Source organism: Magnolia sinica, chromosome 11, assembly GCF_029962835.1.
Source record: "Magnolia sinica isolate HGM2019 chromosome 11, MsV1, whole genome shotgun sequence".
Lineage (NCBI taxonomy): Eukaryota > Viridiplantae > Streptophyta > Magnoliopsida > Magnoliales > Magnoliaceae > Magnolia > Magnolia sinica.
In genome coordinates this window covers 5522733-5543134 of record NC_080583.1, presented here as the reverse complement: position 1 = coordinate 5543134, position 20402 = coordinate 5522733, and the positions used below count along the sequence as shown (strand labels likewise).

General features: G+C 41.8%; 1 protein-coding gene across 1 annotated transcript; it reads right to left on the bottom strand.

The window, feature by feature from the left end:
• Positions 1–8313: 8313 nt before the first annotated feature.
• On the bottom strand, positions 8314–19650 carry LOC131218643 (uncharacterized). Its single transcript, XM_058213304.1, has 7 exons — positions 19421–19650; positions 13645–13781; positions 13205–13390; positions 13022–13117; positions 12841–12912; positions 10670–10786; positions 8314–9446 (listed from the first exon to the last, which is right to left on the bottom strand). Exons 1-7 carry the CDS (start codon positions 19617–19619, stop codon positions 8643–8645), a joined length of 1611 nt encoding a protein of 536 aa, XP_058069287.1. The 5' UTR covers positions 19620–19650; the 3' UTR covers positions 8314–8642.
• Between the last annotated feature and the right edge of the window lie 752 nt (positions 19651–20402).

Sequence of the window (20402 nt, the reverse complement as noted above, 5' to 3'; positions counted from 1 at the left end):
CATCTAGTGTCCCCTATTGCAGATAGACGATTTCTAAAAATAGACATCCTTCGTAAGGTTGTACTGATCTGATCTGTGACCTTCAAAAACAAGAACTAAAACAACGGTTCGATGTCATGGGAAGAAGAAATTCGATATATAAAATTCTTCAACATGTTTATTTTGAAAAATGGGCCATCCATTAATGACGTCATTGTATGGATGGATCCAGTTGGATGTAGATTTCCTGCGAAAGACTTTGGAGCCATATCAATGTTTGTGAGTAATCCACCGCACCCCTCCGTTTTTATGAGCTCATTTTAGGACATTAGATTAAAAAATGAGCCGGATATGATATCCAAGCGGGCCGAAAACGTGACGATTGAACGTGAGCGGTTGAAATATTCATGGGGCAATAGGAGTTTTGAGTCAGGTAATATTTGTGTTCTTAGTTCATTTTAAGTAAGAATGACTTTATGAACTGTATGAATGGCATTTAAACATCATTGTCAACTCTATGGCGGTTTTAAAATTTTCGTACCAACCCTTTTACATTAATGCAGCCCACATGAGCCTTGAATCTTTCCAAACAAACGTTAGGTATTTCAACATCACTGTCAACCCTGTAGAAGTTCTAACATTTTCCTAACAACCTTTTTCTTTGATGCAGCCCACTTGTGTCTTGGATCCTATTCACTCTTGGATCCTTTCAAACAAACATTACAGTGGGCTCCACTTTGGTTTCCAGCCCAAAAACTTCCTATGAGAGGCTTTGGTAGGAAAACGGTGTGAATTGTGTTCTTCCCTCGCCCGTCAGTACAAACGAACGGACAGTTCTGTGGGCAGGTCTACTATGATTTATCTATTCATATAGACCGTTCATCCCTTCTATTTATCAGATTACTTTAAAGTATTTGTAAAAAAATGAGTCACATTTAATGCTTAAGTGGACAACACCACATATGACTATTTAATTTAATGAAACTTGCATTTTTATGTTTTTTGCATTTGATGTAGCTAGGTTTATTATTTTGTGTAGTCCATTGAAGAGTTGGATCTACTTTATTTTGTGCGCAAGTAACTTAAAACCATACGAGAATAGGAATGAAAGACATAGATAAACAGATGAATCAAAGCAGGCCTGCTCACATAATTGCTCGTCCATGGCTGGAGACGGGCGAGGGTAGGACGTAATCCACGTCCGATCCGATTGATGCATCATCATGCCACGTGTCCAGTAAGAGATGTATCTATCACTCCTACTCAACCACCGGTTCTACCGCATTATCTCCCACATGTTTTTGGATTTTAGCCGAAACGCGTATGGCCCCACCCGTACTGGAGTCGTTATTTAATACTCTGACAGTCAATGATACTTGATGTGCAGGCACTTAGACATGGTACATGTGGCATATATTAACTCAAAATAAACTGATTAAATTGCCCATCTGCTGTTTATAACTTATAAGTTAATATTCAAAATTAGAATTTATTTAAGCAATACTAACTTCTTATTCATTTACACCGTTGGTTGAAATAAGATTATTGGTTTTCATTTTTAACCGTCCAATAAATGTCCACAAATATGATATTGTGTTAATCAGATTAGCCTCATTTTTGGTTCATGATACGTTTAAAATGGTATGCATGCATAATTGATGTTCAATTAATCTGAATTACTTGTACACCACTTATGCAACTCTTTAAGTAAGAGCCTGCGTATCATGTCACAGTCTGCCCGAGCATCAAAGCTTCCCCTTTAGCCTGCGTATCATGTCACAGTCTGCCCGAGCATCAAAGTTTCCCCTTTTTTCCTTCTTTTTTTTTTCTCTTCCGTGACGTGTCTGCATCTGTTTTTCTGATACCGACATACCTATTGAAGTTCAGATAACAGATAACAAGCACCCGTCGGCGGGGCGGTTTGGCCGGTGACCCCAACCTAACTCATGTCAAAGCTCTGTGTACCCCACTACGATGTATGTGTTTTATCCATTCAGTCCATCCATTTCTCCAGCTCATTATAGTGCATGAGCTCAAAATTCAAGTATATCCAAAACCCAAGCGGATCACACCACAAAAAAACAAAGAGGATAATGACATCGACCGTTGAAACCTTCTTAAGGCCCACCACAGTGATGTTTATCATCATTGGGTCACATAAGCGAAAACATAAATATTAACTTCATTCAAAACATTTATGCCCCAAGTTTTCAACAGTAAATGCTCAATTTTTGATTTTTTATGTGATGTGGTCCACTTAAACTTTGGATCTAACTCATTTTTAGGTTCAGACCAAAAAATGCATTGTAAAAATGAATGGACAGTATGGATAAAATACACACATTCCGGTAGATCCCACCGAGCTTTGACATCAGCTTGGTTGCTGGTGTTGGGGTCACCCACCAAGCCGCATCCGCCGCCAAAGGACCTGAGGAATGGAAACGGATTGGCTACGCACCCTGCCACTAGCCAGGTGGCTGATGGTCGGTGCTATGTGGGCCGCACCATAATGTATGTGTTTCATCCATGCTGTTCATACATTTTTACATTTCATTTTAGAGCTTGATCTCAATAATGAGAGGAATATAAATCTCAGGTGGACCACACGACAGGAAAACAATAGTGATTGGATATTCACCATTAAAATCCTCCAAAGGCCCATTGTACTGTTTATTTGAAATCTAATCTGTTGATTAGGTCATACAGACCCAAATGAAGGTAAAAAAAAACAAAGATCAGCTTGATCCAAAACTTTTATGGGCCCCAAAAAGTTTTCAATGGTCAACGTTCATTCAACACTGTTTCCTATAATGTGGCCCACTTGATATTGGGATATATCTCATTTTTGGTCTCATACCCTAAAATGATCTAAAAAAATAGATGGACGGCATGGATGAAACATATACATATATATTATAATGGGGTCCAGAGAGCACCGACCCAAAAACATATATTGTGTCATGAAGATCTCGTTGCCTGTATAAGTGGAAAGGTGACAAGGCAATATATTAATGATGGATTGAGTTGTGAGGACGTTATTGCCGACTTACGAAAGTTTAAAGAAATTCATGTGGTAGGATGCTTAAGTGAGGCCCACGGTAGTTTTGAGGAATCCACTTTAACCATTTGTTTTGAGCCGGTGGAGCCTACTGAGCTTTCACACCAGCTAGCTTGCTGGTGTTGGGGTCACCCACCAAGCCGCACCGGACAAAGGACCTGAGGAATGGATGGAGATTGGAGAGTGAAGTCCTCATTACTTATCCGAGTGGAGAGGTGGCAAGATGATAGACGATGGATTGAGTTGTGAGGACGTTATTGCCGACTCTAATTTCCTATAAAAGTCCAAAGAAGTTCCTGTGCTAGGATGCTTAAATAAGGCCTACTGTGATTATGAGAAATCTTTGTTTTGACCTGGTGAAGCCCATTGAACTTTGACACCAGCTAGGGTCGTGAAGAATCCATTACCTATATGAGTGGAGGAAGGGGATTGGCTGGTGTACCACACACCAACTATATAGCTGGTGTATTAACGTCAGCAAGTTTTGTGGGTCCCATCATAAGGTATGTGTTATATTCAAACCATCCATCCATTTTGAGAGCTTGTTGTAAGGCTTAGGACGTAAAATAAGACAAATCTAACGATCAAGTGGATCACACTGTAAAAAGCAGTAGGAGATTGAACATCTGCCATTGAAACCCTTTCGGGGTTTAGAGAAGTTTTGGACCAATATGAAATTTGTTTTTCCTCTTAATCCAGGTCTTTGTGGCCGTATGAAACAGATTGGATGGAAAATAAACTTTATGGTGGGCCCTAATAAATTTTTAAGGATGAAAATCATTATCCCCAGGACTATTTGTGGTGTGGTCCAGTTAATCTTTGGATATGATTCATTTTTTGGATATGATTCATTTTTTGGATAGTACTCTAGAATGATCTCGAAAAATGGATGAATGTTGTGGATATAATAAATACATCATTGTGGGGCCATGTAACTTTGATCTTCTTTAAACCGATGGTACAAGTGAGAGCTGGTGGAGCCTCTGCCCTCATCTTTACACCAGCTATATATAGCTGGTGTGTGGTACATCAGCCAATCCACTTCCCTGAGTAGAGAGGTGATATGGGGAGATGATTAATGATGGATTGAATTATGAGGCCTTTATTGCTCACTCAAATTTCTTATGGAATCATAAAGAAGTTCTGTGCTAGGATGCTTAAGTGAGGCCCACTATGTTTTTGAAAAATCTACTTCGTTCATATGTTTTATAGCTTATTTGATCACGTTCAACAAAAACTCAAGCAGGAGAGAAAACTATGGAAAGAAGTGACCATTATTGAAACCTTACTGACCTGCACTTGGATGAATATATGCCATCCAAACAGTTTATAAGGTCATTTCCAGATGGATGAAAATAGAAGGGGTGGATTTCTCACAAATATTATGGTGGCCCATCTAAGCATTCGCAGGGCTTTTGCAGGAAATCCATGTACGAGGTGATGTGGCGAGATGATTAATGGATTGGGTAGTGAGGAACTCACTGCCTGCCAGAAGCGGATTGAATCAATGGTTCAAATGAAATCAAAGTTATATGGCCCCACAATGATGTATTTATTATATCTACACCATTCATCCATTTGGTGAGATCATTTTATTGCATTAGCCCAAAAATGAATTATATCCAAAGCTCAAGTGAACCACCCACAAATAACAGTGGGACAATGATTCTCACCATTAAAACATTAGCAGGGTCCATCGTAACGTTTATTTTCCATCTAATCTGTTCATAAGGTAACACGGATGAAGAGGAAAAACAAATATCATATTGATACAAAACTTCTGTGACACCCAAAAGGGTTTCAATGGTAGATGTTCAATCCCCCACTGCTTTTTGCAATGTGGTCCACTTGATCTTTGGTTCTATGTTATTTTTCATCTCAAGACTTTAAGATGATGTCGTAAAATGGATGGACGGTTTGGATATAATACATACCTCATGATGGGACCCACAAAACTTGTTGACGTCAACACACCAGTTAGGTCGGTGGTGCGTGTTAGCTAGGGGTGTACACGAACAGAGCTAGCTCAGTTAGCTCGCTCAACTCGACTCGAAAAAGTTCGATTCGACTCGGTTCAAAGCTGAGTTCGAGCCGAGTCGAGTAAGTCCCAACTCGACTCGACTTGGATCAAATCCAACTCAAATTGAACTCGGATCGAACTAGTTTGGTGACTCAGTTACTTTTTTTTTTTTTTTCTTCTTAACACACGCACACACATGCTTACAACTAGTTTGATGACTCGGTTACTTTGCCATTGATGCTGCTCACCAATTGTTTGATAAAATGACTCAATGAAATGTGACTGGTGGCAAGGATGGTTTAGCTGGTGGCAGGGTGGCAAGGAAGGTTTGTATATAAAACAAATACCTTTTTTCTGTTTCTTTTTTTTTTGGGGGGGTTTTTGTATTATTTATAAAGTGTTTGAGAAAATAACTGGAAAACCATTGCCTCAGTTCGTAAAACGGTGGGCTTTTGAAGTTACAGTACGGTGTTTGAGAAAATGCCTCAATAGTGAACTCGGCTTGATCTCGGCCCGAGCTGACCTGGGCTGCTGGCCAAACCGAACTGAGCTGGCCAGTCAGGCTTGAGGACTTGGCCGAGCCAAGTTCAAGCTGAGGTTAGCCACTGTTCGAGCCCTCAGCTCGACTCGGTTCGACGGGATGTACACCCCTAGTGGTAGCCAATCCGCTTCCCCGCCTTGGTCGTGAGGTGGCGTGGTGAGTTGATTGGTGGATTTGGCCATGCGGACTCATGCGGACCTCACCGTCCACTTGGGTGATTGATGGAGACGCTGTCAGGTCTCAGATTGGCCGGTGACCCAGCACCAACCATGTAGCCGGTGGAATAGATTGGTGGGCCTACCATGATGGGCCGTTACTTGGCGGGATCCAGAACCAGCGTGTGGGTGGTAGCCAGACCGTGGGGCCCACTTCGATGTATGCCTTGTATATCCGCGCCGTCCATCTGTTTTGCCCACTCATTTTTACAGCATGAGCTAAAAAATGAATCTCGTAGATTTCACCATAAGAAACAGTGGTCAGTGATTATTACAGACTTTTCGTGGGTCACGAATTTTTAAAATCAATCTGATATTGATATTTGTATTTTCCTTTCATCCAAGTGACTTTATCAGCGGGTTGGATGGTAAATAAACATTCCAGTGGGCCTTAGAAAGTTTTTAATGGTGGGCGTTCAATGGCCACTGTTTCTTGTGGTGTGGTCCACATGATATTCATATCTGCTTCATTTTTAGGCTCATACCATAAAATGGGTTAGAGAAATAGATCGACAAAGTGGATATACAACACATACATCAAGGTGGATCCCGCCGTTAGGGTATCACCCACAGCTAGTTCCATGGTCCCAGCCAAGTCGTGCCATACCATGATGTATGTTTTTTATCCGCAACGTCCATCCATCTTGCCACCTCATTTTAGGGCATGAGCACAAAAAATGAATCAGATCCAAAGCTTAAGTGGGCCACACAATGGGAAACAACAGAGACTCAATGCTTACAGTTGAAATTTTCTTGAGGGGCCACCGCAATGTTTTTTCGCCATCCAACCGGTTCATGAGGTCACGTAACCCTGGATGAAGGGAAAACACAAATATTAGCTTGATACGAAACTTTTGTCTCCCCGCCACACACCCCCCCACCCCACCCCCCACCCCCCCAGAGTTTTCAACGGTAGGCGTTCAATCCCCACCGTTTCGTGAGGTGTGGTCCATCAACAATGCAACACAACAAAAGAAAGGTCTGGATCGACGGATCGTATCCAGCCTTAATAGTCTGCACCTTGTGATTAGCCATCTCGCCAGCCCCACTATGCCGTTGATCAGAGTGTCTTCAAGGTGTGTTGCCAATCCGGGGTCTTTCATATTACCATGCTCGCACGCTGAGATGAAGGGCTTCACGGCACATCCGTGCCATGTGACAAGCGTGTAAGAATCGTGCCATTGATTATGAGCAGTGGCCTAAAATTCAGGATGGCCCACTCATCAGAAGGGTCACGCATGTATGAGAATACTGAACGGTTAGAAAATAAGGAACACACGCTCCCAGAACTCATGCAAACCAGTTCATTTACCAGACCCCAGCTAGATGAATGGCCTAGATCTTCCAACCTTCAGCCATGTTGGCAGATGATTCGTATATTAGCACTTGGCGTTGGATTCTCTCCACAGAACATGTCCCCTGAGAAATCGGACGACCAGATCATCATCCTCTCACACTCAGTTTATTCTACCGTACCCTGTAGCATGAGTTCATCCGACAAGTTATTCTCATGGGCGTAAAAGCTATTCACCTGCTTATCTGTGTAAGCCAGGAAGAAGGATGGGATGCTATAAAAATAAATAAATAAAAATCAGCCAATCTAGTCATTTGGTGGACCACCTCATGAAAAAAAAAAAAATGACCACTAAAAAATCTCCAAATTCATGTAAAAGCCCACATGGTTATTTATGCGACGTCCAGCATATTCTCATGGTTTTTAGACTCTCCACAGCTTTGATCAACTAGCCCGGTCTGGATCAAGTGGTGACTCATGCGAGTAGGGCGTATCATCCCGACTCACCCAAGTAGAGGTAACTCCTTGGTATTGAACCGGATCAGGCACTAACAATACCAACTCAACTCAGATGAGTCGTATCAGACCGGGCTTGGACTGGAGCACCAGGCCAAAGGGTCATGCTCGGGCTAAAAAATCAGGCCCTTTTTCAATTGGGCCCAGTTGAACTGTGCACAAATCACATCAAGCCAGCCTAAGGATGGTACGAGGAAGGCCTGTTTGGATAGGGTGAATCTAAAACACCCATGTGGAAGACCTCCCTTAGAAATCGGTCCATCCTGAAAATATATATATGGAATTCTTCAAAGGTCAGTCATAAATATAACTGAGTTTGATTTCCATGGAAACATTGGAAAAGTTATCAACAGTCAATAACAATAAGTGTCTCACATTATCATGGAAATGCCCATGGATCAGATTAGCTTTTCAAGAGAACATCAATTTACTGAAGGAAAAGCACAATCATGACCGTCAATTTCCACAGCTACCTTTTACCGTAAAAATGACATCGAGTTCCAACAATTTCCACGTTCCCAAACAGGTTGGACTGTTCATGAACCAATTGACAGGTATAAATATCCCATCTCAGTTTCGCCTTCAACAATCTTTTAAGGCAAAATCCCATCCAAGAAGCAATTTCTCACACTTGGCGTGGGTTGCCACTCCAACACGGCAAAACTTGCACATTCGATTACATACAACCCCTCAACAAAAAGGAGGAAGAGAAGATTTTTCTTCTTCCTATTTTCTTCTCTAACACACAATTCTATTCATTTGAATATTATACAGAAACACATGGTTCTAAACAGCCAAAATGCCGATCAAAAGATTTAGGTTGTTCAGATATAGGATGATAGCTCACCATCTAACAAACCCGCATGGTCAAGTACACAACTACACTACTATCACCTAAGGAGATTAGATCCAATACCTTTATCTTTGAGGAAGAACAGCAGGGGTGTTTTCCGTCGTCTTTTCTTTCAGTTCCATAACCCAAGGGCTGCCTGCGAATACCCATGGGTTGTTGGTAGGGGCTAAGGCTGCGGTTCTGGCTGTTCATAAGCAGGAGGATTTGTTCCCTGAACATAACCAGACTGAGAAACAGCAGGCTGTGGAGGATATGCACCTTGTTCGTGGCCCAGCTGCGACGTTGGTGACAGACTCTGTGCAGGTTGCTGCCCACCATACCCTGTATGGGTGTAACCCGATTGATCATATGCTGGCTGAGGTGCCAGCTGGACTGAATAGCTTTGAGAAGCCACATAGGCTGGTGAAACAGTCGGTTGCTGACTATATGTAACCGGCTGAGCTGGCTTAGATGATTGAGTTACATATGGCTGGGAGGTGGTTGTTCCAACTGTCTGACCTGTGGTCTCTTCTGGTTTCCCAGGTGTTGCACCGGATGATCCGTATCCCGGAGTTGCATATGGGTTATTTAGGTCATGTTGTTGGCCCTCAGGTGGGCCATCCTGTCCATAATTCTGCTGCTGATCGGAGTAACCCTGATCATAACCATAGCCAGCGACCAGTGTTGTCTGAGAATAACCATAGTCAATATTGGATGGAATAGATCCCACCTGACCTTGCTGTTGTCCATAGTAATCATATCCAGCACTTTGCTGAGGTGGCGGAGCTGATCCAGAAGCGGCTGCCTGATCCCATCCAGCTGGTTGTGGGGGATAGCCACCGTAGTATGGAGGGGGAGTAGGATACACTCCCGGCTGTCCGTATCCATATGCGGCTTGCAGTGCCGGAGGCTGCCCTGGCTGGCCCCAGCTTCCCGGAGGGTGGTATCCCTGCTGCATGTAATTACCAGTTGTAGCATTTCTAGCACGATTCTGCAGAAGAATAATCAAATCAGAGATGCTGCTAAAAAAGCCTTCAAAAACTGTAATAAATGGAAGGCTAACTGCAGTCCTGAGAGGATAATATATCTCAATATCACCCGTCTGTGAATGATCAAATCCATCCATCTTCATATCTAAACTGATTGGGTAATTTGGAATTGCATGAGATAGAAACAAACAGTTCATAAATAACAATTGCAGACAGGTTTGAAGACATGAGGAGAAAAGCAAGAAAAAGAAGCAATAGACTGATAAAATCAACAGGTGCCTACATATATGACCAGTTGCAAGCAATGCATGTATCAGACCATTGCACCAACACAATACCAAACACTAGAAAGGCAGGTGGATGAGACAAAAGCACCCTAAAACATGAAGCAAATGGGGAAATTGATAGAATATGTGTGACTGAGACTGCACAAAAACATAAAGCATAACGAAAGACTCTCAATGCATCAAGGGTGAACAACAGACCATTGGAACTCATTGTTAGGTAAAAGAGTAACTGCTGTTTTCTTTTCGAAGAACATCTACTCATGTGACAAAGGTGGATGCACAATATTTGGTTACCAGTACTAAAAACACTAAATATATTGTACTGTCAAATATCAAACTAAAGCAAATAAAACAACGTAGACAGTTACACATGGACCAATGCCAAGTAGAATAATTGTCGTCGCCATCATCATCTAAGCTTCATCCCAACTAATCGGGGTTGGCTGCATGAATCCTGTTCTGCAATTCCACTCTATCAAGGGCCCTTTTTTTTTCCTTTTTTTGAAGACATAGGGTGTGCACACCCCTTTTAAGGCAAGACTATTCCCTGCAGATACACGCAATCACCCCCAACCACATGTATCAGGTAATGCCGACGAGGGGAGTCGAACCCACACTTGTAGGGAGCAAACCCACAGTGATGGCCACTCGCCCAAACCTCGTTGGGTATCAAGGGCCCATTTCTTACTTACCCGGATTCCAATACAGCTCGTCACTTACAATCTGATGCAACCCTCCAATGCTAAGTAGGATGCACGTCAGTTAACCATAACAAAGTTTCTTCTTCTTTTTTAAAATTTTTTTCTTTTTTTCCAACAGGAGTTGAAACATGGTTTGGTCACAAAGACATGCACAGACAGAGAGAGAGAGAGAGAGAGAGAGAGAGAAAGAGAGAGAGGCATCATGAATCAGTTTTAACACAACACCAGCACACGCACCTCACTGATAACTTCATTGAGCAATTCCTTAGCATATTCAATTTGTTCATTGCTTCCATTTATGAAAACTGTCCGTTCTGTTGATGTGTCACCCGGAGGAAGATGTAGTGGTACAACCTGAAGCAATGAGCAGGAAACACATAATTCAGTTATTATCTAAGATGGATGCAGATGATATCTAAACAGGAGACAGGGGACACCACAATTAATACCAAGCTATGAATGTGGAATATAATCAGAATTTCAACCATGAGGTACCAGGTTCAATCCCAGCTTAACAATCAGGAAAGAAAAGGAGGGCAATACACAAGGTAACTATATAGAGATAAAGAAATGCAATCATTAAATATATATATATAAAATTTCCTCTCAAATATCACTGTTTTTATATTTAGAAGGGAAATTACCTTTTTTAAGAAAAAGAAAACAGAAAAGGCACATATTAGGAGAGTATGTTAGTTACTTGTATCCCACTTTCAGGAAATTTTTCATCTGGACTCGAGACTTCGACAAGAGAAGCATCATGCCTTACTGGAAATATGAGGTGTCAGCTTTATGAATCATCATAATCATCATAGCATTGTCCCAGTTTTTTGGGGTCAGCTTTATGAATCATCATCATCATCATAGCATTGTCCCAGTTTTTGGGGGTCAGCTTTATGAATCCTGCTTTGCCGGAAGTTCCCATCCAAGCCCCTCCCTATCTTTCATCATCATCATCAACATCATCTAAGCCTTATCACAACTAATTGGGGTTGGCTACATGAATCCTTTTCCACCAGTCCACTCCATCCAAGTCCCCATCTTTGGTAAGTGAAAATGACTATCAAGTGAGAGTAAATGAACAGAATATTTATCATGCATACGCACACCTATGTTTAGAAAGTCAGGCTCAATCCATGCTCAGGCGAAAAAGCAACAAGAGTTGCAGAAAGTTAACTCTGCAGAGCCAGGAAGAGCTAAACTACAACATCTTCAAATATACAAACGATGGTAAACCATCAGCAGACAATTTTCCAAACACTTAAGACCCCCTATGGTGAAGCTGAATTGATTTGCAGAAGCCACATCAACAACATCACAAATTTTCGTTAAATACAGACACTGGCATACTCTTCACGGAAAAAAATGCATGCGCACATGCACACACCAGGGCAGAGATGTATGCAAGCATGGAAACAAACATGCTTGCTTCAGCACACACACATTATCCACATCTGCAAGTTCCAAGCCATGGTTAAAAAACAAAAAACAAAAAATAATTACCCCACTTCTCAAACAGATGCAGGTACTTTCCCCATTTCAGTCCATTCCATGCTGATCCACATTGCTAATGATCTTGTTTCAACCATTCGACTCAGTTTCTATATTTTTCAACGCCGCGATATATGCATGCTTCACTCTATACATGATAGAACAACCAGAGTCTGCATCACGATGATGATGTAATAATATAATATCTAACAAACATAGCTCTTATTTCATTTTTTTTTAAAAAGTTCATAATATTTTCCATTTCTTGGGATAAGTTTTCATACTTTTCAGGAATCTTTTGGACACCAGAATTTCATCTTTGTTTAGGATGGTTTTGGCCAGGGCACAGCCACCATTCAAAATCAATCCTTAACATTGACTGGAATTACAGTTTTCATGTTTTTTTTTCTGTTTCTTTTTCTTTTTTTTTTACTATATTAGAACTTATTTAGCTACACCCAGAAATGCAAGCAGTACAGCATCAAGGATTGCACCTTGTTTCGAGCGATAGGCATTTGTGGCTTTCTTTCTATTCTTTCTATCTAATTGTCTCAATGCAAGACATCTCAAATTCTTCTTTCGTTCTTTTCTTCTTGACAGGGCAAGGTATTACATAACAAAATCGGCCAGCGCACCGGCCCTGTACTACCCGTTTTATTTTTTGGGAATATGTATGAGGATTCCAAAAGCATGTTTGTTCAATGCTTACATTCAAATGTGCAGAAACCTTCTTTTTTTTTTTAGCAACTGAATTGTATTTGTCAATGTGAGATCACTGACATGTAATTTCTAAGTAAATGCACAAAATAAGGTAGAAAGATAAAAGAGCCCAAATACCTCAAGCTTGAAAAAAAAAATACCACATTAATTACCAGAAAATGTGACATGTGATATCTGCGTCAAAGAAAGTAGCTAACCTGAATTCGAGCTCCCGACTTGTTTTGCATGTTCTTAATGGTCTCACCCCCCTTACCAATGATCATGGCAACCTAAAAACATAAAATACATGAGCATCTCAAAAACCTCCAGTTACAATGGCATTTACTTCATCTGAATGGAAACCGACAAAAGAAAAGAAAATTTGCATCGATGGACTACCTTGTTGTTTGGAACTCTCATTGAGAACTGTTCGGTTCCTGGCTGCATGGATGTGATTCCTCGTGCTCCTGATGTGCTAGAACCCCCTGTATCACTCTGTCGTTCACACAAATAAGTTTTGTGAATGACAAACGAAGCCTTACGGTTGTCAATTCAATGTGGTTAACACAGACAACAACGCACCTCCGAGATTACATCCTTGATTAGCTGCTCCGCCCTGCTGACTTGCTCCAACGTACCAGTCAATTCCACCTCCCTCGTCTGAGAATACGGATCAGCATCTGCATCCCTGGTTACTTGAATTCTGGCTCCTGACTGAAGCTGAAGATATTTTATAGTCTCCCCACCTTTCCCAATAATCACACCAACCTGAGATGAAGAATTTACATAGAAGAGCAGAAGATTCGTATTCAGTACAAGGTTTAAAGTATCATCTGGAACCGGTACATATCCCCTGATACATACCAGTACCGCCCATGAATGAAATGGTGGCATCAGCCTGTACCAGCCCAATACAGGGGTGATACACGGCCATATCAGTGGTAAACGATGTGATACCCGATACACCGATTTAAAACTTTGATTCAATATCAAAAAATCATGACAAGAGAATGATAAGGTACCTTGGCATTTGGTACGTCCACTTTTTTACTTGTTCCTTGAAAATTGTTATAGTGAATTGGTTGTGCCGCAAAAGGAAATGAACCAACTTGGGAGTTAGCTATCGGATTCGGCTGGCTTGGAGGCCTTTGGGAAATATCTGGAGAATAAATGGGAATAGAAGAGTATGAGAAACAACAAAAGAAATAACCTACTCATCCCCATGCATATGTTAAAATAGACAGGCCAAGAGCATGGATTTAGGAGCCCAAACACGAATTTCTCATTACAAGACTAAATATAGTTTAAGAGAACGTGACCAAAAATGGAGAGTATTAGATGAGATTTCTGAAAGCCATAAACTAAAGGATTTAGGAGCCCAAACACGAATTTCTCATTACAAGACTAAATATAGTTTAAGAGAACGTGACCAACAATGGAGAGTATTAGATGAGATTCTGAAAGCCATAAACTAAAGGCAGGCCAAAAGGTTACTATTTACTAATTTTATACATCTCTCCCTGAACAAACTGTAAACACTTTACACCTGAAAAGAGTTTGAAGTCTTAAGTGTTTATAACTTAAAAACTTTACAAGCAGCCAAACAACCCCTTATATTTGTTTGCACATAAAAAGAGAAAATGTCCAATGGCACCAGCAAGATACCACCAAGGTATTCCATAACAGTAACAGTGGTCGTAAAACCCACCGTTGTTACCATTACAGTATAGATTATAACAACCATTACATGTTTTTTTCTTTCAAAACCCTATTTTGGCCCACTGTAACAGAACATTAAGAGGCTGTTACAAACGTTACAGGACCATTACAGTGCCGTTGCAAGGCGTTATGGGTCAAATTTTTCGGTGACGGCCGTTACAACCCTATAACATAGAATGGTTACCACCTTTACCATTACATAACCGTTTTGGAATACTTTAACTACAATGCCTCCAAAACTAGGTGCAAGTAGAGGGTAAACATGCCAAAACTTAGAACATATCTAATGCAACTAGATGCATCTCACCCTTTCACCCCACGGATCAAAATGGTTAAAGTACCGTGCTGATGAGTTCATTTGCTTTGATCTCACATCCCATTGTCAAGATTCAATAAAAATGGAAAATGGCATGCCAACAGTAACAATGCCACCATCATCATGGCCATACATTCAGAAATAGCAAGTCCAACTATCTACATGGTCCGGAGGTCAAAGCAGTCAAAAGTAATATGCCAATAGTGACCTTGTCACCTCCAACATGATCGTACGTGAAAGCACTTGTTTAGAATCTTCTAGACACCCACACCCCTTCTGTTTTTACATGGCTTGCGCAATTTCCACCCAACTCTGGGCCTCTATACAAGCCTATAAATACCCCCATAGCCTCCTTTCTCCCATAACTCGTGTATATTATACACTCAAAACCCCCCACAATGGTAGATTTCGTGTGCATGATGATATGTTGGTTTGAGGTGGTTTCAGGTTTGAAAGTAAATCTATCAAAGAGTGAGCTTTTCGGTATCAACCTCCCAGTGGGAACTCTTCCAACTAAATATCTTGGTCTTCCCCTCTGCGTGAGGAAGCTTGCCTTGTGCTTGTCAGATAAGATTATGGAGCACATGGAGAGCAAACTTTACCCTTGGAAAAGCAAACTCCTCTCGTTGGGTGGCAGGATTACTTTGATCAACGCTTCTCCTTCTAATTTACCCATGTATTACATGTCTCTGTTCTATTGCCATAAATCAATTGTATGTCGAATCAATGAACTCCGCAAGGAGGATCTACTTGTAAAAAAATTCCTTTTCTTAATTGGAAGGAAGTTTGTACTTCCTATTCGGATGGGGGAGCAGGTATAAAGAGATTGGAGCTAGTCAAAGAGGCTATGCTAGGCTAATGGGCTTGGAGGTTTAATAAGGAAGATTCTAGCCAATGGAGATCAATTGCTGTTGCAAAATATGGCATGGCCCCAAGTGGTAGGGATGGACCAAACCATCCTCCCTCTATCGCTCCTCTATTTGGAAAGGGATTGCTAGAGTGGCTCCCAAAGTTTTAAACGGCTTGAGACGTGTTGGGGGCAATGGGGAATCAATTATATTCTGGTCTAACAAATGGTGTGGGGATTCTTCCCTCAATTCGGCCTGCCCTACTTTGGTTGCTCTCTATTTAGACATTAGCATACTGTGGGAAATTGTTTTTTGGGCGAGGGTGCGAATGGGGTTTGGATCCCCCCATTTAGGAGAAACCTTTTAGATCCCAAAATAGTGGGTTTGACTTTCCCTCTCCCAAGTAGGAGGATTCTTTGATCTGGAGCTTAGCTAGTCCGGCCTTTTTACAAGACCCTTCTTCTCATTTTTCCTCAGCTAGCGGCTGTCATACAGGCGCAATCTAGTTCGAAAAATAATAATAATAATTAAAAAAATAAAAAAAATCATTTCACGGCTTTTGTCTAGTTGGTTGGAAAGAACCACATTCTCACAATCGACAATCTATTGAAAAGAGGAATGCCTTTGGCTAATGCGTGTTTGTTGTGTCTCCAAAATGACAAATTGGTGGACCATTTGTTCCTTCACTTGGGATATCTGGTTGAGATAGTTGGACCGAGTAATCTCTTGGGTGATGCCCTCATCCATTGAGGGTCTTTTCAGTTCTTGGCATGGGTGTAATAGAGGCTCTTTTGGTAGGAAAAGATAGAGACTCAACCTCCTCACGGTTCTATGGGTTGTCCGGTCTAAAAGGAATAATCATTGCTTTCGAAATTCTCAAGTTTCTTCTGTCGGGGTTTTCTGTAAGGTGCTAGCTCTGTTCAAAGATGGGGCTCCTTACTTCGTGTCGGGGTGGTCCCAACATTTTAGTTTTCTACCTTGCTTTCCATTGTTTTTGTTTCTAGCTTTTTTTTGTCTTTGCCTCGTGTTTGTTTCCTTCCTGGCTCTGCCTAATAAAATGTTTCATCTTTCAAAAAAAAAAAATCAAGGGAGTGGAAACGGGAACTAGGTGGTGAGACAAACAAGATCCATTTCTATGCATACTTGATCACCATGTATTTCCTTTAGTTTGCTTATTTTTAGTTCTTATTTAGCCTTTAAATCAACAGCACCCACTCTATTTCAATTTTGTTGTGCCCTACGAAGTATAGTTGGCTATCCATAGTAGTGTTTGGTATCACACAATCCCACATAGAAGAAGTGACAAACAAAATTGTATCCGATTCCATTTACCAATGGATTGAATGGTGGCAACTCCATTGAATGGTGAGTCCAAGACCCGCAGTTTCGCTGATTTTTTTGGTTGCGCCCCGGGCTGCCTCCCTACCACTTTTGTTGGGCTCCCCCTATGTATAGGCAAGCCCCCGGTGGCGCTTTGGGACAAAATCATTGATCGGTTCGGACTCTATCTCACGAGGTGGAAATGCAGATATCTTTCGCTAGGGGGCCGGCTCACTCTGATAAAAGTGGCGCTCTCAAATCTCCCCTTATACTTCATGTCCCTTTTTAAATGTCCGACAAAGATCTTAGACACCCTCGAAAAGCTCAGACGGGATTTTCTGTGGCACGGCAGCAAGGACAGGAAGAAGTTTCATTTGGTCAACTGGAAAGATGTGTGAAAACACTTTCAAGACGGAGGAGCCAGAATTAGAAATCTCAAAGCTATGAATCGTGCCCTCCTCGGCAAATGGTGGTGGAGACTTGGAGCAGAAGAAGGAACCCTTTGGAATAGGTTGATTAAGTGTAAATATGGGAAATCGTCTGAAGGGTGGTGGACCAAGGGTGTGTCATATAGTAGCACGTCTGCTATTGGAGAGGAATTCTATCTTGCCACAGAAAGGTGCAAAGTCACATTCGTTTCTCCATAGAGAAAGGGGACAAAATTCGTTTTTGAGAAGATATTTGGGCAGGCCCACATGTTTTAAAAGAGGAATTTCCAGATATTTATCGGTTAGCCCCAAATCCTCTTCTCTCAGTGGCTGATTGTTACACCTTTCAAGGAAATGTTGTGGTCTGGGCTCCGCCCTGCAGGAGAAATATGTACGACTTGGAAGTTGATTCTTATGTAAGCCTTCTTCAGCGGATAGGAAACTGCCATCCGGATCCGGGACATCAAGATAAGTTAGTGTGGTCTCTAGACAGAAAGGGCCTGTTCTCGGTGAAATCCTTTTACCGATCTCTTGAAAAGAAGATAGATAACTCAAAGGAGGTGTTTACTGCAAGAGTATGGAAATATAAGGTTCCTCCAAAGATCGTGTTTTTGGGTGGCTAGTGGGAAAGAGAAAAGTCCTCACTATTGATAATCTGAGGAAAAGAGGGATGACATTAACCAACATCTGCATCTGTTGCCTGTCAAACGAAAAGACGACGGACCATCTATTCATGCACTGCCCTTTTTTCAACAAGGTTTGGTCGACTATACTGTCCATGTTCAGTATATCCTGGTCTTTTCCTATTTCCACAAATCGCGTCCTTGCAGCCTGGCACGACATCTCCCTGGGAAAGAGCAGATCCGTGGTTTGGAGAACCACTCTTCTTGCTGCTTGGTGGGCCATCTGGGAAGAAAGAAACTGTCGCTGCTTCAGAGATGAGTCACATTCCATCATCTATGTGATCAAGAGAATCCAGCATTTCCTCTCTGAACGGGCCTGCAATTCCGCAAACATCAGCCGCAATCCTCTTCTTACTGACATTCAGCTCAGCGTGACGTAGCCAGGCTACATTTCTTTTCTTTTCTGTTTCGTGGGTTATTTGTTTGTTCTGGGTTGATCTGGCTGGGTTTTTTCTTTTGCTGTTCTTTTTTGTTTGTTTTCCTTTCTTTCCTGCTTTGCTCTTTGGTTGTTTGTTTCTTTGTTTTGGGAGTTCTCTGATGGCTATCTTAGCGGTTTGTTTTCTCCCTTCTCTTCTTTTAATGAATTTTAGTTGCCTTTCAAAAAACTAAAGGGCTGTTTAGATTCAAGCAAAACAAAGTCGACACCTACATAGGTTAAGTTGTGTCCACGCATACTATCCAGGTCATGTTGTTGGGACCAGTTATTCTCTTCCTTGTTTGTCAAACACCCTGGAACTGGAACATGGAATAAGGATAGACTGGGGCACGTGTGGAGACTTATGGTGGCATACCTGGTGTTTATAGCACATGTACACATTGACATGTGTAGCAAATATTGGACGCTTAAAGATTGATAGTGGCACATATGCACATGTTGGCCGCATGAACTTGGACTGTCGCACATGTGACACACTTAGCACATGCGATGCATGTGCACAGAGCTTTGCGTTCCCTTCATGCACCAAACTAGGGAAAAGCCATCCTCAATGTCATTCCGATTCCGATTCCGCTTAAAGACGTACAAGGTTTGCTAATAGTCATATTTCGGAGACACATTGTCCTTAGTGTCTTAGATTCCAATGTCAATGAATAGGTTCGATGAATCACAGACAAGCCGTCTGTACCGACACAGCTTTGCGTGAATCCAAACAGCCATTAAGACTGATACTGGTCAGGTCTGTTGTCTTAGGTTTGTTGGATCAACAGAAAAGCCCAACTCCTACATGTCCACCCAGGATGAGGTCCATCATATCAACGGCTTTCACTACCAAACCACGGCCCACAGGAAACAATTCTACAAACATTAAACCCTAACAATCTGTACAAACCTCAGCCCGAGCATTATGCGATGCGTCTTTTCTAGAATATAATCATTTTTTTCTACAAGAAAAGGTCTAGACATACCAGAATTGAAGGAAATACGACGGTTTTTGAAATTTATTGAGAAATCTTAGAAAGATTGAGAGATGGATGAAGAGAGTTACCAGAGCCCAGCGGGCGGTGAGAATCAGGGACGTGGGTTTCGGAGGGTTCGTCGAAGCGAGGGCGCTTGGCTTCGGCATCGTTGACGAGGCGGGCTACGATCTCCTGAGCTTTCTGCTTCGCGATCTGGATCTCTTCCAGCTTTCTCTTACTGCTGCTGTCCATCTCCGTACGGAGCTGGGATTCTCCTTCTTCTCCCATCGCAAAGAGAAATGGAAGACTGGAGGAGGGAAATGTCTTCGAGCTATTTGTAGGGTTAGAATTATAAAAGTAGCCCTGCATGTACAAAGAAATTACGACAATGGCTGACTGTCATGGAATATGCCGATAGGCCCAGCTAGAAGGCCCAGGTATGTTGAAGATTTGAGTTACGCGCCCCGTGCATACACGTAGATGAATCCGAACCGTCCAAATAGTTTGACCCACTGTAGATTAGATTTGGACCGAAAATCATAGTGATGGGATGATCTTGAGCTCTAAGATTAGTGGCCATCTGTCTTTTTTAACCGTTGGTTGGACGCTAAGCAAATTGGCCAGTTAGGATCATCCGTTTAGCTGTACTTTTGCCTTATGACCCATTGACAGTGGGCCCATTGTTCGGATGGCTTGATTTGAGGTACATGTACGACACGTGCCGTGCCAGCTGGGCTGTACAAGAACCGAGTTAGCTCGGTTAGCTTGCTCGACTCGAAAAGGTACTATTCGACTCGGTTGGAAACTGAGTTCGAGCCAGTCACACTGATTTTTTTTAGCTCAACAAATATTTGAACTGAGTACGAGCTTGCCTGAGTTCGACTCGACTCGGACTGAATCCCAACTCGACTCAAACTCAGATCGAATCAGTTTGGTGACACGATTACTTTGATATTAATGTTGCTAATCAAGTGTTCGATGAAATAACTCATCGAAGTGTTAGTTGGTGGTAAGGAAGGTGTGTATATAAAACAAATACTATTTTTTCTTGATTTTGATGTTGCCTACAAA